The sequence below is a fragment of the Vombatus ursinus genome, unplaced genomic scaffold, assembly GCF_900497805.2.
Source record: "Vombatus ursinus unplaced genomic scaffold, bare-nosed wombat genome assembly UNPS02014859.1, whole genome shotgun sequence".
Lineage (NCBI taxonomy): Eukaryota > Metazoa > Chordata > Mammalia > Diprotodontia > Vombatidae > Vombatus > Vombatus ursinus.
The window spans coordinates 2,992,425-3,008,582 of NW_020954637.1; the positions used below are offsets into that span (position 1 = coordinate 2,992,425).

General features: G+C 50.9%; 1 protein-coding gene across 4 annotated transcripts in view; it reads right to left on the reverse strand.

Moving 5' to 3' along the window:
- Positions 1 to 1,241: 1,241 nt before the first annotated feature.
- The window catches only part of ZBTB40 (zinc finger and BTB domain containing 40), a 72,369-nt gene continuing 57,452 nt past the window's right edge, over positions 1,242 to 16,158 (reverse strand). For 2 of the 4 annotated variants that reach the window (XM_027841410.1, XM_027841412.1), the window contains exons 14-18: positions 13,593 to 13,807; positions 12,447 to 12,609; positions 12,178 to 12,264; positions 11,797 to 12,029; positions 1,242 to 6,176 (exon numbers count right to left, since the gene is read on the reverse strand). In XM_027841410.1, coding sequence (XP_027697211.1) covers positions 5,982 to 6,176; positions 11,797 to 12,029; positions 12,178 to 12,264; positions 12,447 to 12,609; positions 13,593 to 13,807 — 893 coding nt within the window. In that variant the 3' untranslated portion in view covers positions 1,242 to 5,981. The remainder of the gene's footprint in view (positions 6,177 to 11,796; positions 12,030 to 12,177; positions 12,265 to 12,446; positions 12,610 to 13,592; positions 13,808 to 16,158) is intronic. The other 2 variants (XR_003567249.1, XR_003567248.1) reach the window with 2 other exon arrangements.

The window sequence follows — 16,158 nt, forward strand, 5'->3', positions numbered from 1 at the left end:
TCTTCCACCTTGCCATCCCACTTATTGCTATATGCCATCCCCACCCAGGAGACTGACTGGAAGCTCTTTGAAGGCAGAGGCTATGGTTGGCTTCTTGTTTTGTTTTGCTTCGGTATTTTCACTGACTCCCTAGAACAGCACGGTGACCAAAGTAGGAACCTAATAACTGTTCAGTTAAACGAGCACCTGTCAATGGGCCACATAGCCCAAATCTCATACTCCCCTTCATACTACAGTGGCTTTTATTCAACTTATTTCTTTATGTCAAGAAAGGCAGCTCTGAAGCCAGCTCTTTCTAATGGGAATGTTTGATTCTGCCTGGACCCTGCATGGGGTGCAAGAGTGGGGAGGTCTCTCTTCTCCTCTGCACCAGAGCCCCCCTGCTCAGCTTTGCCACTTCCAATCTACTTTTCTCAGGACCCCCTAACGACAGACCTGTGTAATCTTCCCTGGAGGGGCACAGCGGGTTTCTGCAGTGACCTTGTCCTGATATGTTCAATCTGATGTTCTCAGGCATCACCAGGGAGTACCTGGTGTGAAAAGAGCCAGCAGGAAGGGCTTGTTATGAGGCCAAGCAAACAGCATTTGATGGGGGTACTAGGGAGAGCTCCCCGGTCCGTGTGCATTGCTCTGAGCTTCCTGCTCATCTCTTTACGGGGAATAGAAAGGATGAGCCAAGGTTCTGATGGAGCCAGCACTGGGGGCCATGGGGTGATACGACCAAGAAGCACAATGTTCAACTCAATAAACATTTTTAAAGAGCCTACTGTGTGAAAGCTTCTCTTCTCAGCTATACTGGCAGAACTGGAAGGGTCTGAGCAGAGATGTCAATGTTGGCATCACTCTATCACCTAACAAGTATGTAGTGAGTGCGTCCTCAGTGCCCAGCATGCTGCTGAGGCTAAGAAGGAGGAAGCAAACAAGCCTTCCCCCACAACCACGGCACATCACCACCCCCAGAATGCTGGGAGATCAGCTCAATTCAGCTCCTGCTCCTCCCCCCACCCCCCAGGCACACTTCTACTCAGCTTGCTTTGTGTTGAACTACCCACCGTCCCCCATGCTGTCCTGTAACATAGCGTTCTTGCAGAACCCATGTGCAGGGTAAGGTAGGTTCTGTCTATGACATACCCTCTCTGCCCTCAAAGAGCTTATGGTCAAATTTTTTTTTTTTTTTGGTGAGGCAATTGGGGTTAAGTGACTTGCCCAGAGTCACTCAGCTAGTGAGTGGTATGTGTCTGAGGACAGATTTGAACTCAGGTCCTACTGACTCTAGGGCTGGTGCTCTATCCACTGCGCCACCTAGCTGCCTCGAGCTTATGGTCAAATTTACACACAAAACAAGGAACCACCAATATGAAAGCTGTATATAATTAAGGGCTGCTAGATTGTGTGGTAAATGTGACTCAGGAAATCCAGGAATGAAGACTTCAGTTTCATCCTATGCAGAGGCAAGGATGGACTAGGGGGGACACTGAGGTACCATCCAAACAATGGGGTTTGGGAATCTATCGGTTTCATGAAAAAAATCAACCAACAGCAGCCAGGTGTTCAACTTGTCTCTGCCATCCTTGGCGGCAGGCCTATAGAAACTAGAGCTACCTGCATGGGGACAAGTTCTAGAGGGGTAACGAGACTTTGTGATGGGACAGATGCAGCCACACAGCTTCGGCAGCCCTGGCACCGGCTCCTTTGCTCGCTCGGTCATGGTTCTGGATTCTAGGTTCTAGAGCCAGTTCTACCTCAACCCCAGGCTGTTTCTCCCTTTCTGTTGACCACAACCTTATGTTGGACCAGACCCAAGCAAGCAGGCCTGTCAAAAGGGAATCCTTTCACGAGGAGAAAGGACAAGGCAGACCAGAGCCCCAGGGACAGAACAGACCTGAAAGCATCTCGGTCCATGCAACCCTTTAATGAGGCATAACTTTCCAATGGCCACATTGTGGTTCTTAGTCTGAACCAATGCAGGTCTATCTAACAAAAGGAAGAAGCTGTAATCAAGTCCATGTGGAATTTGTATTGTCAACTTTATGGATGTTCCAGGTCCAACCAGTAGGTAACCAGTCTAGTTACCCTCGGCACTCTAACTGACGATTTTATATCTGGACAATTGAGAAGAAATTTGATTTAGCTTTGGGAACCCCTTGGCCTCCGCTGTCATCTCTAGCACGGATGGTCTCTTTCTTCCTTGTGTGTGTGTGCCTTGGCGCACATACAGAGGAAGTGCCTGGAATCAGATCTCTTCCTTCATTTCTGAGCCTGGCCCAAGCCTGACCAGCTCTGGGACATTCTATCACAATATGACAGATAATTAACCACCTCACTCAGTGACGATTCCCTAAATCCCAAATCCTGCTAATGCCTCCCTCTGTGCCAGACCCTCCCTTTTTTCCTGAGGATTCTAGGGACACCAATGGTGCTAAGCAGATCTCTGGAGCAGGTGCTGCTGAGTGAAGCAGGAAGTAGGCATGGAGCCTTTCCCCTACACTCTCGTTATTAGAAGAGGCGGCCTCTCCCACAACCACCTGGTTCTACCAGAGCTGGCTGGCGTCTCCTTTCACCCAAGAAGGCACCGCACATGGCCCTCCACATGGAGGAATGCAGTCTCCCTTCCAATAAGGTCCTGCCACTGGCCTACTGAGGAGGCAAAGGGAGCAAGGAAAGAGGCAGTTCACCTCAGGCCCCCTTCTTTCTCCTGTTTCTCTGCTTCCACCTGGCTGAGGGCAGGGATCCCACGGACCTCCTGTTGTCTAGGGCACCCAGCACCGCTCCATTAGTCAGTCAACAGGCAGCAACGCTCTTCTTTCTCAATAAGCCAGCAGCCGTCTGACTCTCTCAAGGCCCTGGGGTGCTCCATGAAGGAAAGTACTTTATTCCTCAGAGAGGATTTTAGTCACCATGGGAACACAACATCCATATTCCAGCCTCTGGTCCATGCAGAGCTGAAAGCTTTAAGAAGGTTGTAGAATCTGGGGCTTCTGAGGCAGATGAGAGAGACTATTTTAAAGAAGAGAATAAAGACTTCTCAGTCTCCTGGCTGCTCTGCTGACCTCCTGGTCCTACTTCCACATACACCACACTCAGAAGCAATGACTCATCCTCCAATGGTAACCCGTGCTTCCTAACCATCTAATTGCCTTCTCCCCAAAGCGGTTCCCTGTGATGGTCAAACCCCGACCCACAGGAGCTCCATAATTGATCCCTGTTACTTCCCCCTGAATTAGATTTCCAAACTGTCTTCTCCTCCTGCCTGCTTCTCCATCAGTCATCAATCCTACTGCAGGAGCTGGAGTAGATGGATTTGTGATTCACTCCCCTGAAATGCCACACATTTCTTGAGAAAATGTGTAGTCCCTCCGTTGGCAAGGGGACCATCAGCTCATAGTGGACATGTTAGGGCCATGATGAGAATGGATTATTTGGAATAACATCTAAGGAAGACAGGAGGAAGGGAGAAGCTGGGCTTGGTGGGAGGAAAGGGGCAATCCTCACTGGGGCAATATATAGCTGTATTCCTACTCAGAACCCTCTCTGGAACAAACAGATTCTACCACCCCTGCTCAGCAAATTCATTCAGTTTTAGAATGAAATGGAATTTGGAGAACCAATAATAGGTTTTCCAACAACCATTTGCCACTGCCAGATCCGTGAGAGCTCCCTTGGAGGGCCTGATCAGCAACAAGGAATGGATTCTGGGACCACTCTTGCTCAACACGCCACAGGCCCGACAATTCTGTTGAAGGCTACAAGGCTCCTGTCTGAATGCTTCTCTCTGCCAGAAATCTGGGAAGGCCTTTTCCCAAATGCTCACATGGAACCGAAATTTAAGTCTGAAATGCACAAGCCTTTCTATAGAACACAAATCCATTTGACCCCACTCTCTTGTCACCTCAATTATGAATCCTTTTTCTTTCATTCTCTCCCCCTTCAGCTAACTGGAGGCAATAGTTCATGGCCCACGGGCTGCTGCTTACACAAAGTGGCTGCCGGTGGATTCTCTGGGCTTTGGCACTAAGACCTCCTCAATGCACGTCATTCCATGATGCTGACGTTCCAGGTTCTTCCAGGTCACTCCCTGTGGGTCAAGTACTTTCTAACCCTGAGAGCTCAGGGGGACTGAAGAAACTTAAATGACTGCCAAGAATCGAAGGGGAAGCCACCGTGGGGCCTTCACATTAAGGCTAAAGCCAAGTCTTAAAGGTTTGAGCACCATCTTCTGGTCATTATCAGTCTTCAAGGCTGTCCCCTTTGAAAACTTCATTTATTTCAGGTTTACTGGATGAACCTGAGGGATATACACGCTGATGTGGGGTCATTCAGTTACCCTACCCAATATTCTTAGCTGTCTGGCCCTCAGAACTAGCCCAGGCTAAAGCAGCTGAGGCACTGCCCCCATGGAAGGGCCAGTCTGAAACTCCCATCTACAAAGTCAGCCAGCTCACGGACAGGTGTTAAGCCCCCACAGCCACAAACCGAGAGGCAGCAGCAAAAAAGGCTTCAAGCTAAACAAAACAGGCTTCTACTTCTGCGCACAGCTGTGCGCAATGCATTTGGAAGAAAAAGGGCTCTCTCTCCTGCTGGAGTTGGTTCTAGGAAGAGTGATGAAGTGGACATCGCTCTCCAGAGGGGCTCGAGGCCTGGGCCGTGGGGGGCGGATCACGGCTCAGCATGTAAACACTGCACGGGCAGAGTCCCACCTTTTGGCACAAGGAATGGAAGATAAATGCTAGGCACTCCCTCCAAACTGCAGGAACCTACATCCATCTAATTGCACTTCATAATGGGGTCAACAAACCATTAATTATCAGATTATATTTTAGGAAACGGAAGATAAAAGGCTTTGGGAAATGTAGTCATAGAGGGGCCGTGGCCCGGCAACAAGAGAGGCACATGGAATGGGCCCTGACAGCAGCCTGAGCCCCAAGGCTTCTGAGGACCCTTCACAAGGAGGCAAGGAGCGGGGGGCCTGTGGGCAGCCTCAGCTGCCTCTCACGCCACACTGGGGCAGAACTGACTGCACTCCTGCTAATTCAGATGCCTACAATGAAGGAGCGCGGCTCTCAGGGGACTCCTCTGCTCCTCCAGCGGTGGCTTTGGGCTTCCAGTTAGGGAGCCGGGGAGCTGGCACACATGAAGGGACAGCTCAAGGAGCTGGGGTGTCCCTAAGGCACATTCCAAAGAACATCCCAAAGGGTCAGGACAGAGCCCCTGGGGCTGCTTTGGCAGCTGGCATATCTCACATTTCATGTTCTCAATAGAAAATGCTCCAAACTCTTTGTTCTGGGAGAGAGAGATTACTGTACCGTGCGAGGTAAGAGCTGAGTGGGAAGAGAGCCCATTATTTTGATGGCCCAATGATAAAACAGTAAAGGCTGGCTTTGGTCATCATCTTGGGCAATGGGTTAGGGAAAGGTGCTAAGGCCCTGGGTTAAAGGGGAGCTTTTCTCCCCGCTCCTTGGACATCCTTTTAGTAAGAGGGTGGTGGGCTGCTGATGGCCTCCTGATCACCACTTACCAAGGCAGGACTGGAAGAATAAGCAGCACAAGGAGACCCTGGACTGGTGGTATCAGCAAGGAGGGGCAGAACATGCCCTAGGCGGGAGCTGCCTGATGCCCTACTAAGGCATTTCATATAAAGATTAAAAACCATGTGTTTGGCCTGACTTTGTTAGCCGCGTCTGGGATCAAGCTAAGCTTCCGTCTCCAACTTCCTTTCTCCGATGCTCATTAGGCACGGGTTGTGGAGGCGACACTTGATTTTAGGCTGATGTGTAACCAGACAACAAAGCAGCTGACCTGTGTCAGAGGCCAGGCTGCCTCCATGCCTCTGGGTGAGATGCCAGGCTCAGGGTCTCCATCCCAGACAGAGTGGGCTCTGTGGCCCAGGCTCCCCAGCCAGCATGCTCAGAACGCTCTCTGCAGGGCTAAGCGTGGCTCTCCCTGGCTCCCCCCCGACATCTCTTCTAGGCACTGGAGCACTTTCACTTGGCCTCTCCGCAGATGAGGGTCACGGTCCCATCCAGTAAGTCCTCCACCGTCACTGCCACCAGCTCTGAGCTGGCCTGCGGAGTCTGGGAGTCTGGCAAGGTGACAAACACCTGGGATCCAGCCAGAGGGGTCTGCTCCAAAGTGATCACCTGCTCAGCCGACGCTCCTGGCTCTGGAGCCTGGATCACCTGGAACAGACAACACACCGGGGCGCTGGAGAGGCCTGTGGGCAGCCTTTCTCTACCGTTTCTTAAGCTTGGTCTCATTTCAGCCTCACACTGTAATGATCATATTTGTTCTCTCACCTGAGGAGAGCAATTACAAAATGCATGGGCCTAATGGGAAATTCTGAGTCTAATACGCCAGTGATGCAACTGGGAAGGCACACAAACAATCTGAATAACTCTGCACATCAGAGTGCTCTAATTTGGCTCCATATGCCATCTCTGAGCACACAGACTGTCATTACATACTAGTGAGGACCCACACACAGGTTTTTTGGTGTCTCAAGAGCCAGACCACAGTTATTTCTACAACATGAAAGGCATACAATAGACAGTGGTCAGTCTCATCCACGGGTCTGATTCAGAACATGGACACATGGATTACTTTCCTCGGTTTTCCAAAATGGTGGTGGTCTCTACAGTGAGTACTGCTAATAAAGGGTGCACAAATCCAACTCTGACAGCAGGTAGGTGGTTCAGTGGATAGAGTGTCAGGCTTGGAGTCAGAAAGACTCATCTTCCTGAGTTCAAAGTTGGCCTCACACACTTACTAGCTGTGTGACCCTGGGCAAGTCACTTCCCCCTGTTTGCCTCAGTTTCCTCACCTGTAAAATAAGCTGGAGGAGGAAATGGCAAACCACTCCAGCATCTCTGCCAATAAAACCCAAATGGGGTCACAGAGAGTCAGACACGACTGAAAATGACTGAACAACAGAAGCCAACCTTGAAGGGCTCAGATCATAGGGCCAATCAAGTCACAGAAAGTAGGACTTAAGAGCTGAGAAAAAACCATAGAAATTATTGTGTCCAACTCCCTCATTTCATAAAGGAGGAAACTGAGCCCCAGAGAAGGCGAGTGACTTGTCCAACATTTCCTAGGTAGGAAACAGGCTTTCTTCCTTCAAATCCAGTCCTTTCCCCACTGATCATGCTGGCTCTCACGTCAAAGGCCCTCACAATCCCGAGGCACTTTTGAACCCTGTTGGGTGCACACACACAGACAATACTATTTCTTATGGGGCAGGAGACACACAGGGAACTAGAGAGAGGACAGTACAGTGCACACGCTCTGTAGGTCTTAGCCTGGCGTCTCTGTCTGGGGACTGTGATGAAGTGTTGAGTGTCCCCTGAGAAGCAGGGGCTGCCTCAGTCCTGTCTCAGTGTGACATTCATCTTGGCAAGGCATGTTCAAAGCCATCCAAGAGGTGAACATGATTCCTCATTCTTCTTGACTCGTGGTTATCTACAGTAACGCGACAAAGAATGACCCTGACTGAAAACCACAGATCCTCACTAGAGTTCCCCATAAAGACCATCAATCGATCAATAAAAGATTAATAGTAAAGGAAACCGGCAGAGAAGACCTGAAAAGCCAACGGACTGAGGAAACAGTCCTTGAAAAACCTTCAAGCGCATGGGTTCTTAGAATACCAAGTTAAAACAGAAGCCATCCATGCTTCTGTCTCCTCACTCTGCTCAGGTGTGCAGGGCTGGAGATGAAGTAGGAGGGAATGCTAATGGAAACCACACCACAAACAGAGGAAAGAAGTCAGGGAGATCAAGGTTCTACGTGCCACTGACGTGGCTGGTGGCAAACAGGAGGCGACCATACGACTTTATTCTCTGAGCTTCCGTCTCCTCCTTTGTGAAACGAAGATACGAATATCGGGGGTGCCAGCTTCACTGGGTCATTGGGAGGTTCAAATGACATAAAATAACCAAGCACCCGACAGATTTTAACTACTTCAGACATGCCAGCATTACCATCCATCACAAGTCACATTACCAATATAGTTTGCAAGGATCCTTTCTTCACATGCATTCTCGTCTGATCTTGACAACAGCCCTGTCTCGGAGGTGTTATCATCCTCTACTACAAATGAGGAAATGGAGGCTCAGAGGAGTCACACGGCCGGGCTAGGAAATGTCAGAGGTGGGATCTGAACCTCAGTTTTCCTGACTCTGAACCGAACGCTCTATCTATGTCTATTTCAACCCACTTCTCACCCTCAACAGTGGTGGGATCTAGACAAGCTAAAGGTCCAGTCACACCCTCCTAAGCTGGGAAGCACTTTAGTGGTCCCCTGGTCCAGCCAGTACAGGAATCTCTTCTATAATTTCCCCCACAAGAGGTCCCCTAGCCTCCAATACCTGCTAAGTGGGGCCGTTTACTTCTGGACCCTGCTCATTATCACAAAGGTTTTCCCGACATCAAGCTGAAGTCTGTGTCTCTGCCACCCCCACCCACTGCTCCCAGTCTTGCCCTCTGGAACTAAGCAGAAGATGGCTAAGCCCCCTTTTATAGGGCATTCTTGAATGCAAGTATCGGCTACTGCCCAAGTCTTCCCTTCTCTAAGTCAAACACGCACAGTTCCTTCAGCCCATCAGCAGATGCTGTGGTCAGTTGGTCAGTGTGGAGTTTATTCTGAAACATGGAGCTCAGAGTCGAACACAACCCATGACTCTGCTCTGCTCTCCTCCACCCCCATCTCACGTCAAGGCCGTCTCTCAATATTGTCCCTCTGGCCCACATACATTCTAAACCCTTGGTTCATCGGTGCTAGATGGTCAGATTCCCTTAGTTGTTGTGGATGGCCTGGGCATGAGGAGTCCACAGGCTGCAGAATGGAGTTCACCCACTTGTATAGCTTGTGACATTCCCCCACAAGACAGAGGGCAGGACTGGGGCAGTGCCCACCTATGCTGCAGTGGCAGCTCCCTCCCAGGGCAAGGAGAAACACTCATTCACTTGAACAGGGCCCTCCAGGGTACCACCTCCCTAGTCAAAGGTGACTTTGGCAGTCTCAGAGTAGGATACATGGGCTCAGGAACTCCTCAGCTCTGTATTTAAGGATCTCCACGTTTGGGTAATTGAAAAGAGGCATCGTGGTACAGTGGAAATCTGTGTTGGATTTAGAGTCAGGAAGACCAAGGGTTGGATCTGTTTCTGGTGCCTTCTCATGGCTGTGTGACTTAGCCTCCATGAGAGGACTGGGTCTTACGTAAAATGAGGATAAACAACAATCTCTTCATGAACAAGGCTGTTGTTAAGCCCAGATGAGATCACGTACAGAAAGAGCTCTGCACATGCACTAGACGTGCTCACTGTTATTATTCCAACCTACTTTCCCTCCTCTCTGCCTTTCTGTTGTCCCCGGTCCTCTCTGATAAGAGGGGTTTTTCTAGAACACTTTCCCCAGGCCTTCCTTTGCCTCCTCAATCACCACAGAACCCCAGATACTGATTTCGGACCAGACTCCTTTGAGAAGGCTGGAGAACGTGCCGCTGTTAATCTTCATACACCAGGCACCCAGCAGTGGATGGCGGGTGCCAGGCCCTTCCTGAGCCTGGAATGAGACAACATCAAGTGCATGAAGGACACAGGGAATCCAGCCCATGAGCCCGGGATGGTCTGCGATGCTGCCCTCACTCCTCAGACACTCCTTGGCATCCTGGCTTCTGAAGTCGGCACGCATCCGACTCTGCCCTTTGCAGAGCGGCCAGATCTGACGGGCTATTCTCAGTCTTTGTCCTCCTGACCTCTCTGCAGCACTGGACCCTGCTGACCATTCTCTCTCCTGGACATCCTCCCTTCCGAGTTTTCATTACACTGGTCTCTCCTGGTTCTCTTTCTACTCGTGTGATCCCTTATTCTCAGTCTTCTTTGGGGCTTCTCGGCCATATTTCTCCCGTCCTCTGGGTGTGCTCCAAGGCTGTTCTGGGCCCTCTTCTCTCTCTACACTCTACATGCAAATCTACCCGACTGACTCCCATCCTCCATCAGCTTTAGTGACTTCCTTCTGACTTCCTCTAGAATCAGACACAAACTCCTCACTTTGGCCAAGACCCTTCACAGACGGTCATTAGATATGACTCCCCATCCGGTAATCTGACTCCCTGTTCCTCACTCATGACACACCACTGCTAGTGTCTGGGCTTTCACACGGGCTGTCCCACAGAATGAACACGCTTCCACCCTGACGCACCCTCCCCATTGTCACGATTCTAAACCCGTGGCCACCACTGCGCAAACACTATTCTCCATCTCACGCTGACTGCTCCCTCCTCCCGTCCTCCTCAGCACGGCTCCTCTCGAAAGCCGTGCTCTCTGGAATCCTTGATGCATAGGTCAAGTGCGAGCCTGCCTCTTACATCTTCTCTTCTTGCTCCCTCTATATTCCTGCACTTGGAGACGAGGCTGGCTCTCTCCTGATGACAGAGCTTCCCTGGGCATCCTTCCCAGCGCTGGCTGCTCCTGCTCCCTGATGGACTCCCTGATAGTAGGAGAGCTGGAATAGTCCTTGCTCCCCAGTGCCACTTTCCATACCTCCCATATTTCTCTCCCCACCCCCCACCATCACACAATAACCTCTCCTCCTCTGAGGTTCATTCAATCCATATTTATCACCCAGTCAGGATTCTGGTTTGTTGTCTACTGGCCTCTCAGACATTCTCCTTCCTCGATGAGATCAGTGCCTCTCTCCTCAATCTGTGTCCTCATTTTAAAAGGCTTCAACATTCATATTCCCTCAAATACCTCAGCCTCCCAGTTCCTCCATCTACTCAACACCCATGACTTAATTCTACACTCCCCCCCCAGCCCACAGAGATGCCCATCTCAGAAGCCTCTGTTTAGCCCTTGTGTCTCTGCTGAGTCTCAGGCCTGCAATACCAACCAGACGCTTCAAACTGGACATCTCACAGACCTCTCAAACTCTCCACGTTCAGAACAGAAATCATGATCTTTCCCCTCCAAATACCTGCCTTTTCCAAACTTGCCTATTTTCATCACAGGGAATTATCCTCCGACTCTCCTAGGTCAGCAACCTTGAGGTTATCCTTGACCTCTTGCTCTCCCTCCACCTCACATATCAAATCCATTGCCACATCCTGTCCATCCCGTCATTTCACACCTGTGCATCATCCCCAGCACACTCTGCCCTCTCTCTGCTCCTATGATTGCCTCCCTAGCTCTGGCCTCCTCACTGGCCTCCCTGCCTCCACACAGCTGGCACAGACACTTGGCTAAAGCACAGATCCCCAGGGGCTCCCTATTCCCTCTAGGACAAATGCAAACTGCTCTCTGGTTTTTAAGCTCTTCAAGCCTGTCCCTCGCCTTTCCAGCCTCACTCTACGTCAATCCCCTTCCCACACTTTACAATCTAGCCCAAAGCAGCCTCTTCCCCCATCTCTGCACCCTTCCTCGGGCTGCCCCGGGTCTAGGACGTACTCCCTCCTCACCTCTTCCTTCAGGGTAGTGCTCAAACGCCCCCTTACACGGAGCCTTCGCAGCTTCCCCTGCTAACGAGCATAGCTAGCACAGCCTCCTTCTCCTCCATGCCTCATCTATTTTGGACTTCTTCTGCACGTGCTTATAGATGCGCCCCCGGCCTCCCCCAGTGGGCCGTTAGCTACGTGAGATCAAGGCTGCTTTACGTTCGCCTTTGTGTACCCCTCCCTCAGCACACGGTAGGCACTTAATAAATGCATGCTGCCTGCATCTTCTTGAACAGTCCGCTTACGGGCGTCCGCTTACTGTCCTCCTCTGTGGACTCATATGGCTGGAAAGGGCTGTGGGAGTTACCTGCACCATCTGGGTGGCGGCTGCTGCGACCTGGGCCTCCGTGACCACGACCTTCCCGTGTTCAGAGTCAAAGTGCGCCCCGAGCTGGGCCTGGGAGGTGAAGAGCTCTCCGCACACCTCGCAGGCGAACGTGCTCTCCGTCTGCCGGAAGTGTTCGGTGGCCACATGGTGCTGCAGGGCTCCAGGGAAGCGGAAGGAGGCTGCACAGTACAGGCACCTGAAGGGCTGGGAACCTGGGGGAGGAGGAGGGACAAGAGGCTGGGCGGCAAGGCGAGAGTGCCGGCGGCCTGGAGCAACTTCTACCCAAGAGGCAGTGCTTAAAGGAAGGGGGAGGAGGGAAGGGGAATGGACAGGCAGGGTGCCTGGGCCAGGGTCACTGACCTGAATGCCGGCACTTGGCATGAACCTGAAGCAAGGCCAGGGTAGGAAAGAGCTCCTGGCAGGTCTCACACTCATGGAACTTCACGTCTGGGGAGGAGACGAGAGAACGAGGAGGAATGCAGAGGGACAGCAGTGACCGTGAGCGCCCCCGGCAGTCCAGGGCAGGACACCGGAAGTCTGCCTGCATCTCCCCCTGACCCTGGGTGGGCGAGGGTGGCGGAGGGATCAGATCCGCAGGCTCCCCAGCCCCAGCCCCGCCCCAGCCTCACCCGCGTGCTCCGCCTGAACGTGCTTCTTGTGAGCGGCCGTGCTGGCGAAGGTTTTGTCGCAGGAGCTGCACTGCAGCGCAGAGAACTTGGAGGACCGGTGGTTCTGGGCAGCGAACACATCGGGGTGGTGGGTCCGGTTGTGATACCACAAACCAGACAATTGCTGTGCATGAGCGAGGGGAGGTACAGCCTCAGAACATGTTAGGAGGTGGGCAGACACGTGCTCTCTGTGCCCACGAGCCAGACTGGGCAGCTGGGGGTGGGCTCGGGTCCTGGGGTGGCGGGGGATGGCCCAGGGGCCCCCGCTGGACAGGGACTCACCTGCTCAGCTACCATCCCAGCATCCCAAGCCCTCAGAGCCTGTCCATCTTAACAAGGTCTGGGTTTTTCTTTTTCCAGGTCAAGTGTTTAGAGGGCATCTTAATTCAGATTAATGTGCTATTTTACTTAGTTAACAGTCCTATTGAAAAGCCAGACTCACAACTGAGCTAATGCCTCAGGAGTTATTTTTCCCACTCATATTAGTTCTACATCATTTGAAATTCCCCATAATCAAATGTGGCTTCGGGTACTTATTTGTCATGTGACCCTGGACAAGTCACTTGACCCGTCTCCCTCAGTTTTCTCCTCTGTAAAATGGGGATAATAACAGCCCCTACCTTGAAGGGTTGTTGTGAGGATCAAATGATCTGAAAGCGCTCAGCGCATCATCTGGCATACAGTAGGAACTACATAAATGCTTGTTCCCTTCTCTCCCCACGTTCTGACATTGATCTTGGCCTCAGTCCAAAGGCATCAAGACTCCTTCCCTCCCCTGACCCCAAAACTCTAACTACAGCCATTACACTCTACAGAACCCATACATTCAGCAGGTCTTATTGTTATCTCCTAACTAAAAAGCCTGGCTGAATTCCAGAGACAGGGGAACAGCAGCACAGCTGACTAATTTTTTGCCCCTGGTAAGCCTGGCAGTCTCTCTTCCATTCCCCTGTCCTGGGCCTGCTCTCCTCGGGGTATCTGGGTATCTCTGAACGAGCCAGCCTCTGCCCGCGGCTTAGCAGGACTACCCAAGTATCAGCCGCCAGGAGGATGACCATGGAGCTGCCAGCAGGCCAAAGACCAGCAGCCAGAAGGAGGGGCCCTCACCTGGTAGGCCTTGTCACAGATGCCGCAGCTGAAAGGCTTCCCTCGGACGTGGGTCACCATGTGTCGCTCCAGCAGGGACGGGGCACTGAAGATTTTCCCACACGTCGGGCAGGGATGGTACTCCTTGGAATGGACCTCGTGAATGTGATTTCGATGATCTTGCAGGGTAGGAAAACTCATCCGACACTTCTTGCAGTCATAGGGATCATCTATATCTGATGCCAGAGAACAAGGTAGGAGAAAAGGAAGGCAGAAAGTGAGTGAAAAGAAGAAAAGCCGCAGGTACTGAACAGTGAGAAAACAAGGAAATAAAACTCATAGCAGTCCATGTCACTGTTCCACTGAAAAATACTATATAAACCAAAATCCCAGGACTATGGCATGACCCCAGAGATCACCACATCGATTCCCTTGCCTCCAGCCAGGATAATACCAAGTCCTCCCACAGAGGAGACGACCCAACACTTCCACTCTTTCAAAGATGACTCCCAAAGGTGTTTCCACAGATGCCCAGGATGGCCTAGTCAACTGCCCAACAACTCTGCTGGCATGAAGCAGATGACCAAAATTCCTCAGGTCCTGGTCCTCCTACTCAACGTGACCCCAGCTTCCCAAGCTGTTGCTCACCTGGTTGGCCTCTCCACCTCCACCCCCCTGCCCCGGCCCCCCACCATCCATGGGCCCCAAGCCCACAATCCTGCTTTGCCACACATGCTGTGGAGCTGAAACTCCACTCTAGGCTACCAAAGCTTTCTTCCAATCAGGCTCACGCTCTCCTCTTCCATGTGCCTACATGCCTCTGTCCTTCCAAGCCCATGCCCTTGAGAAAGTCTCCCTGACTAGGAGAAGGACATGCATAGAACTTACAGCCACAACTAACTTGACAAAGGTGCCTTTCCCTTTACTTATGTAGGGATCAATATTCAAATCAATCAATCAATAAGCATTTACCAAACGCTTGCTATGTGCAAGGCACTGTGCCTGATTACTGAAGATAAAGAAATTTATTCTATAATCTCAATTAAGCATTCAAGAGGCATTTTAAAAATACAACTTGAAAAAATGCACAGTGCAGTGTGGGTAGAGTACAGCTAGTCTTGCGGTCAGAAGGAGTTTGAGTCCCGGCTCTGACATGTGGGAGCTGCACGGCCCTGGGTTGGACTCATACCTTCTCAGAATCCAGGTTTCCTCACCTTAAAGGGGACTCAAACCTTCCCACGGTAGTTGTGAAAAGCTTTTATAAACCCTGGAATATTCGGGAAACATCAGCCTTGGGGATGATTATAAATCACCTTCACTTCTCCTCTCTTCTATCGTCCCACTGCTCATAGCATGTTACCAGAATCCCTCCTTTGCACTGTCCCACTCTCCCCTGTCCCATAGTTATTTCTCTATCGGTCCTGCCTCTCACTAGACTCCGAGATCCTTGAGAGATGGCCTAGGTCACATCGATTGTTCATCTCCACACTTACAGCAAAGCCTTGCACCTAGTAGCAGCTTTTGATAAGCACTTGCTGAATTCAAATGACAGGGGCAGGTTTGGGAAAACATGGGCTTTCCCCGAAGCATAAAGGAAGCAACAGTAAATCTTTCCTTCTTCTACAGTGAACGAAATGCAGGCAGAACCTCATTTGAAGCGTTTGGTGGCCTATGCCTCCAGCACAGTCCTCCTCCATTCTTCCTTCTGGCACGGCAACCACGAGGCTCACCACACTGGCAAGGTGTCAGGACAGGCCCGCAGCATTCTGAGGACCACCATGGCAAGGCTCATCATCCTTAGAGGATAAATATATTTGGCCACACCAACTCAAAGTGATTTGGAGGGATAACGGTCTAGGCAGGCGGAAGGAATACCCGCACTAGTGAAAAAACAGATCTTTTCAAGTGAAAAGATGGGACATCAAAGTATTATAACAACAGGCTATTACTGTGTACTGAAAACTCACTGCTTTTACCGCCATGAGATAATAAGCTCCTTTCGCTCGGGCTGTTAACTCTGTATTTCTCACAGTCTTGCAAAACCCTTAATACATAAGTATCTGTGAATGGATTGAAATCAAATGTTCAAAGTGTCCTGTTACAATAACAAATTTGGGGGTGGGCTGTAGGCAGGAAAGAAAAAGGATTATTAGCTTTGCTCTGTTTGGCCCCAGAAAGCAGGACTGGGAGCACTGCATCCGAGTTTTAAAGAGGCAGATTCAGGCTTGGAAAATCTTAGAAGAAACAGTTCAAGCTTTCCTCCAAGGGAATAGGTTACATAAGCAGGCTATAAGTTTGGGTCCTCCTCAATGTAGGTTTTAAGTAAAGGCCAGTGGGTCATTTGTCAGGTTATTTTGTACAAGGGTGTCTTATTCAGGTATCACTGGGACCAGACACTGACCTCTGACCTTCAGTGAAAGACAAGAAGGTCAAGCAAGCAAGCTGTGAAAAGCAGATGGAGGCTTGTGACTGCAAAGGAACAGCAGTGGGGAGTGTAAACACTCGGTCCCCTTTGACTGTAACCACACATGAAATAACCAAAGAGACATGTGACTCAGAATGAAAACCTCCTCTTTCATCTAGAGGG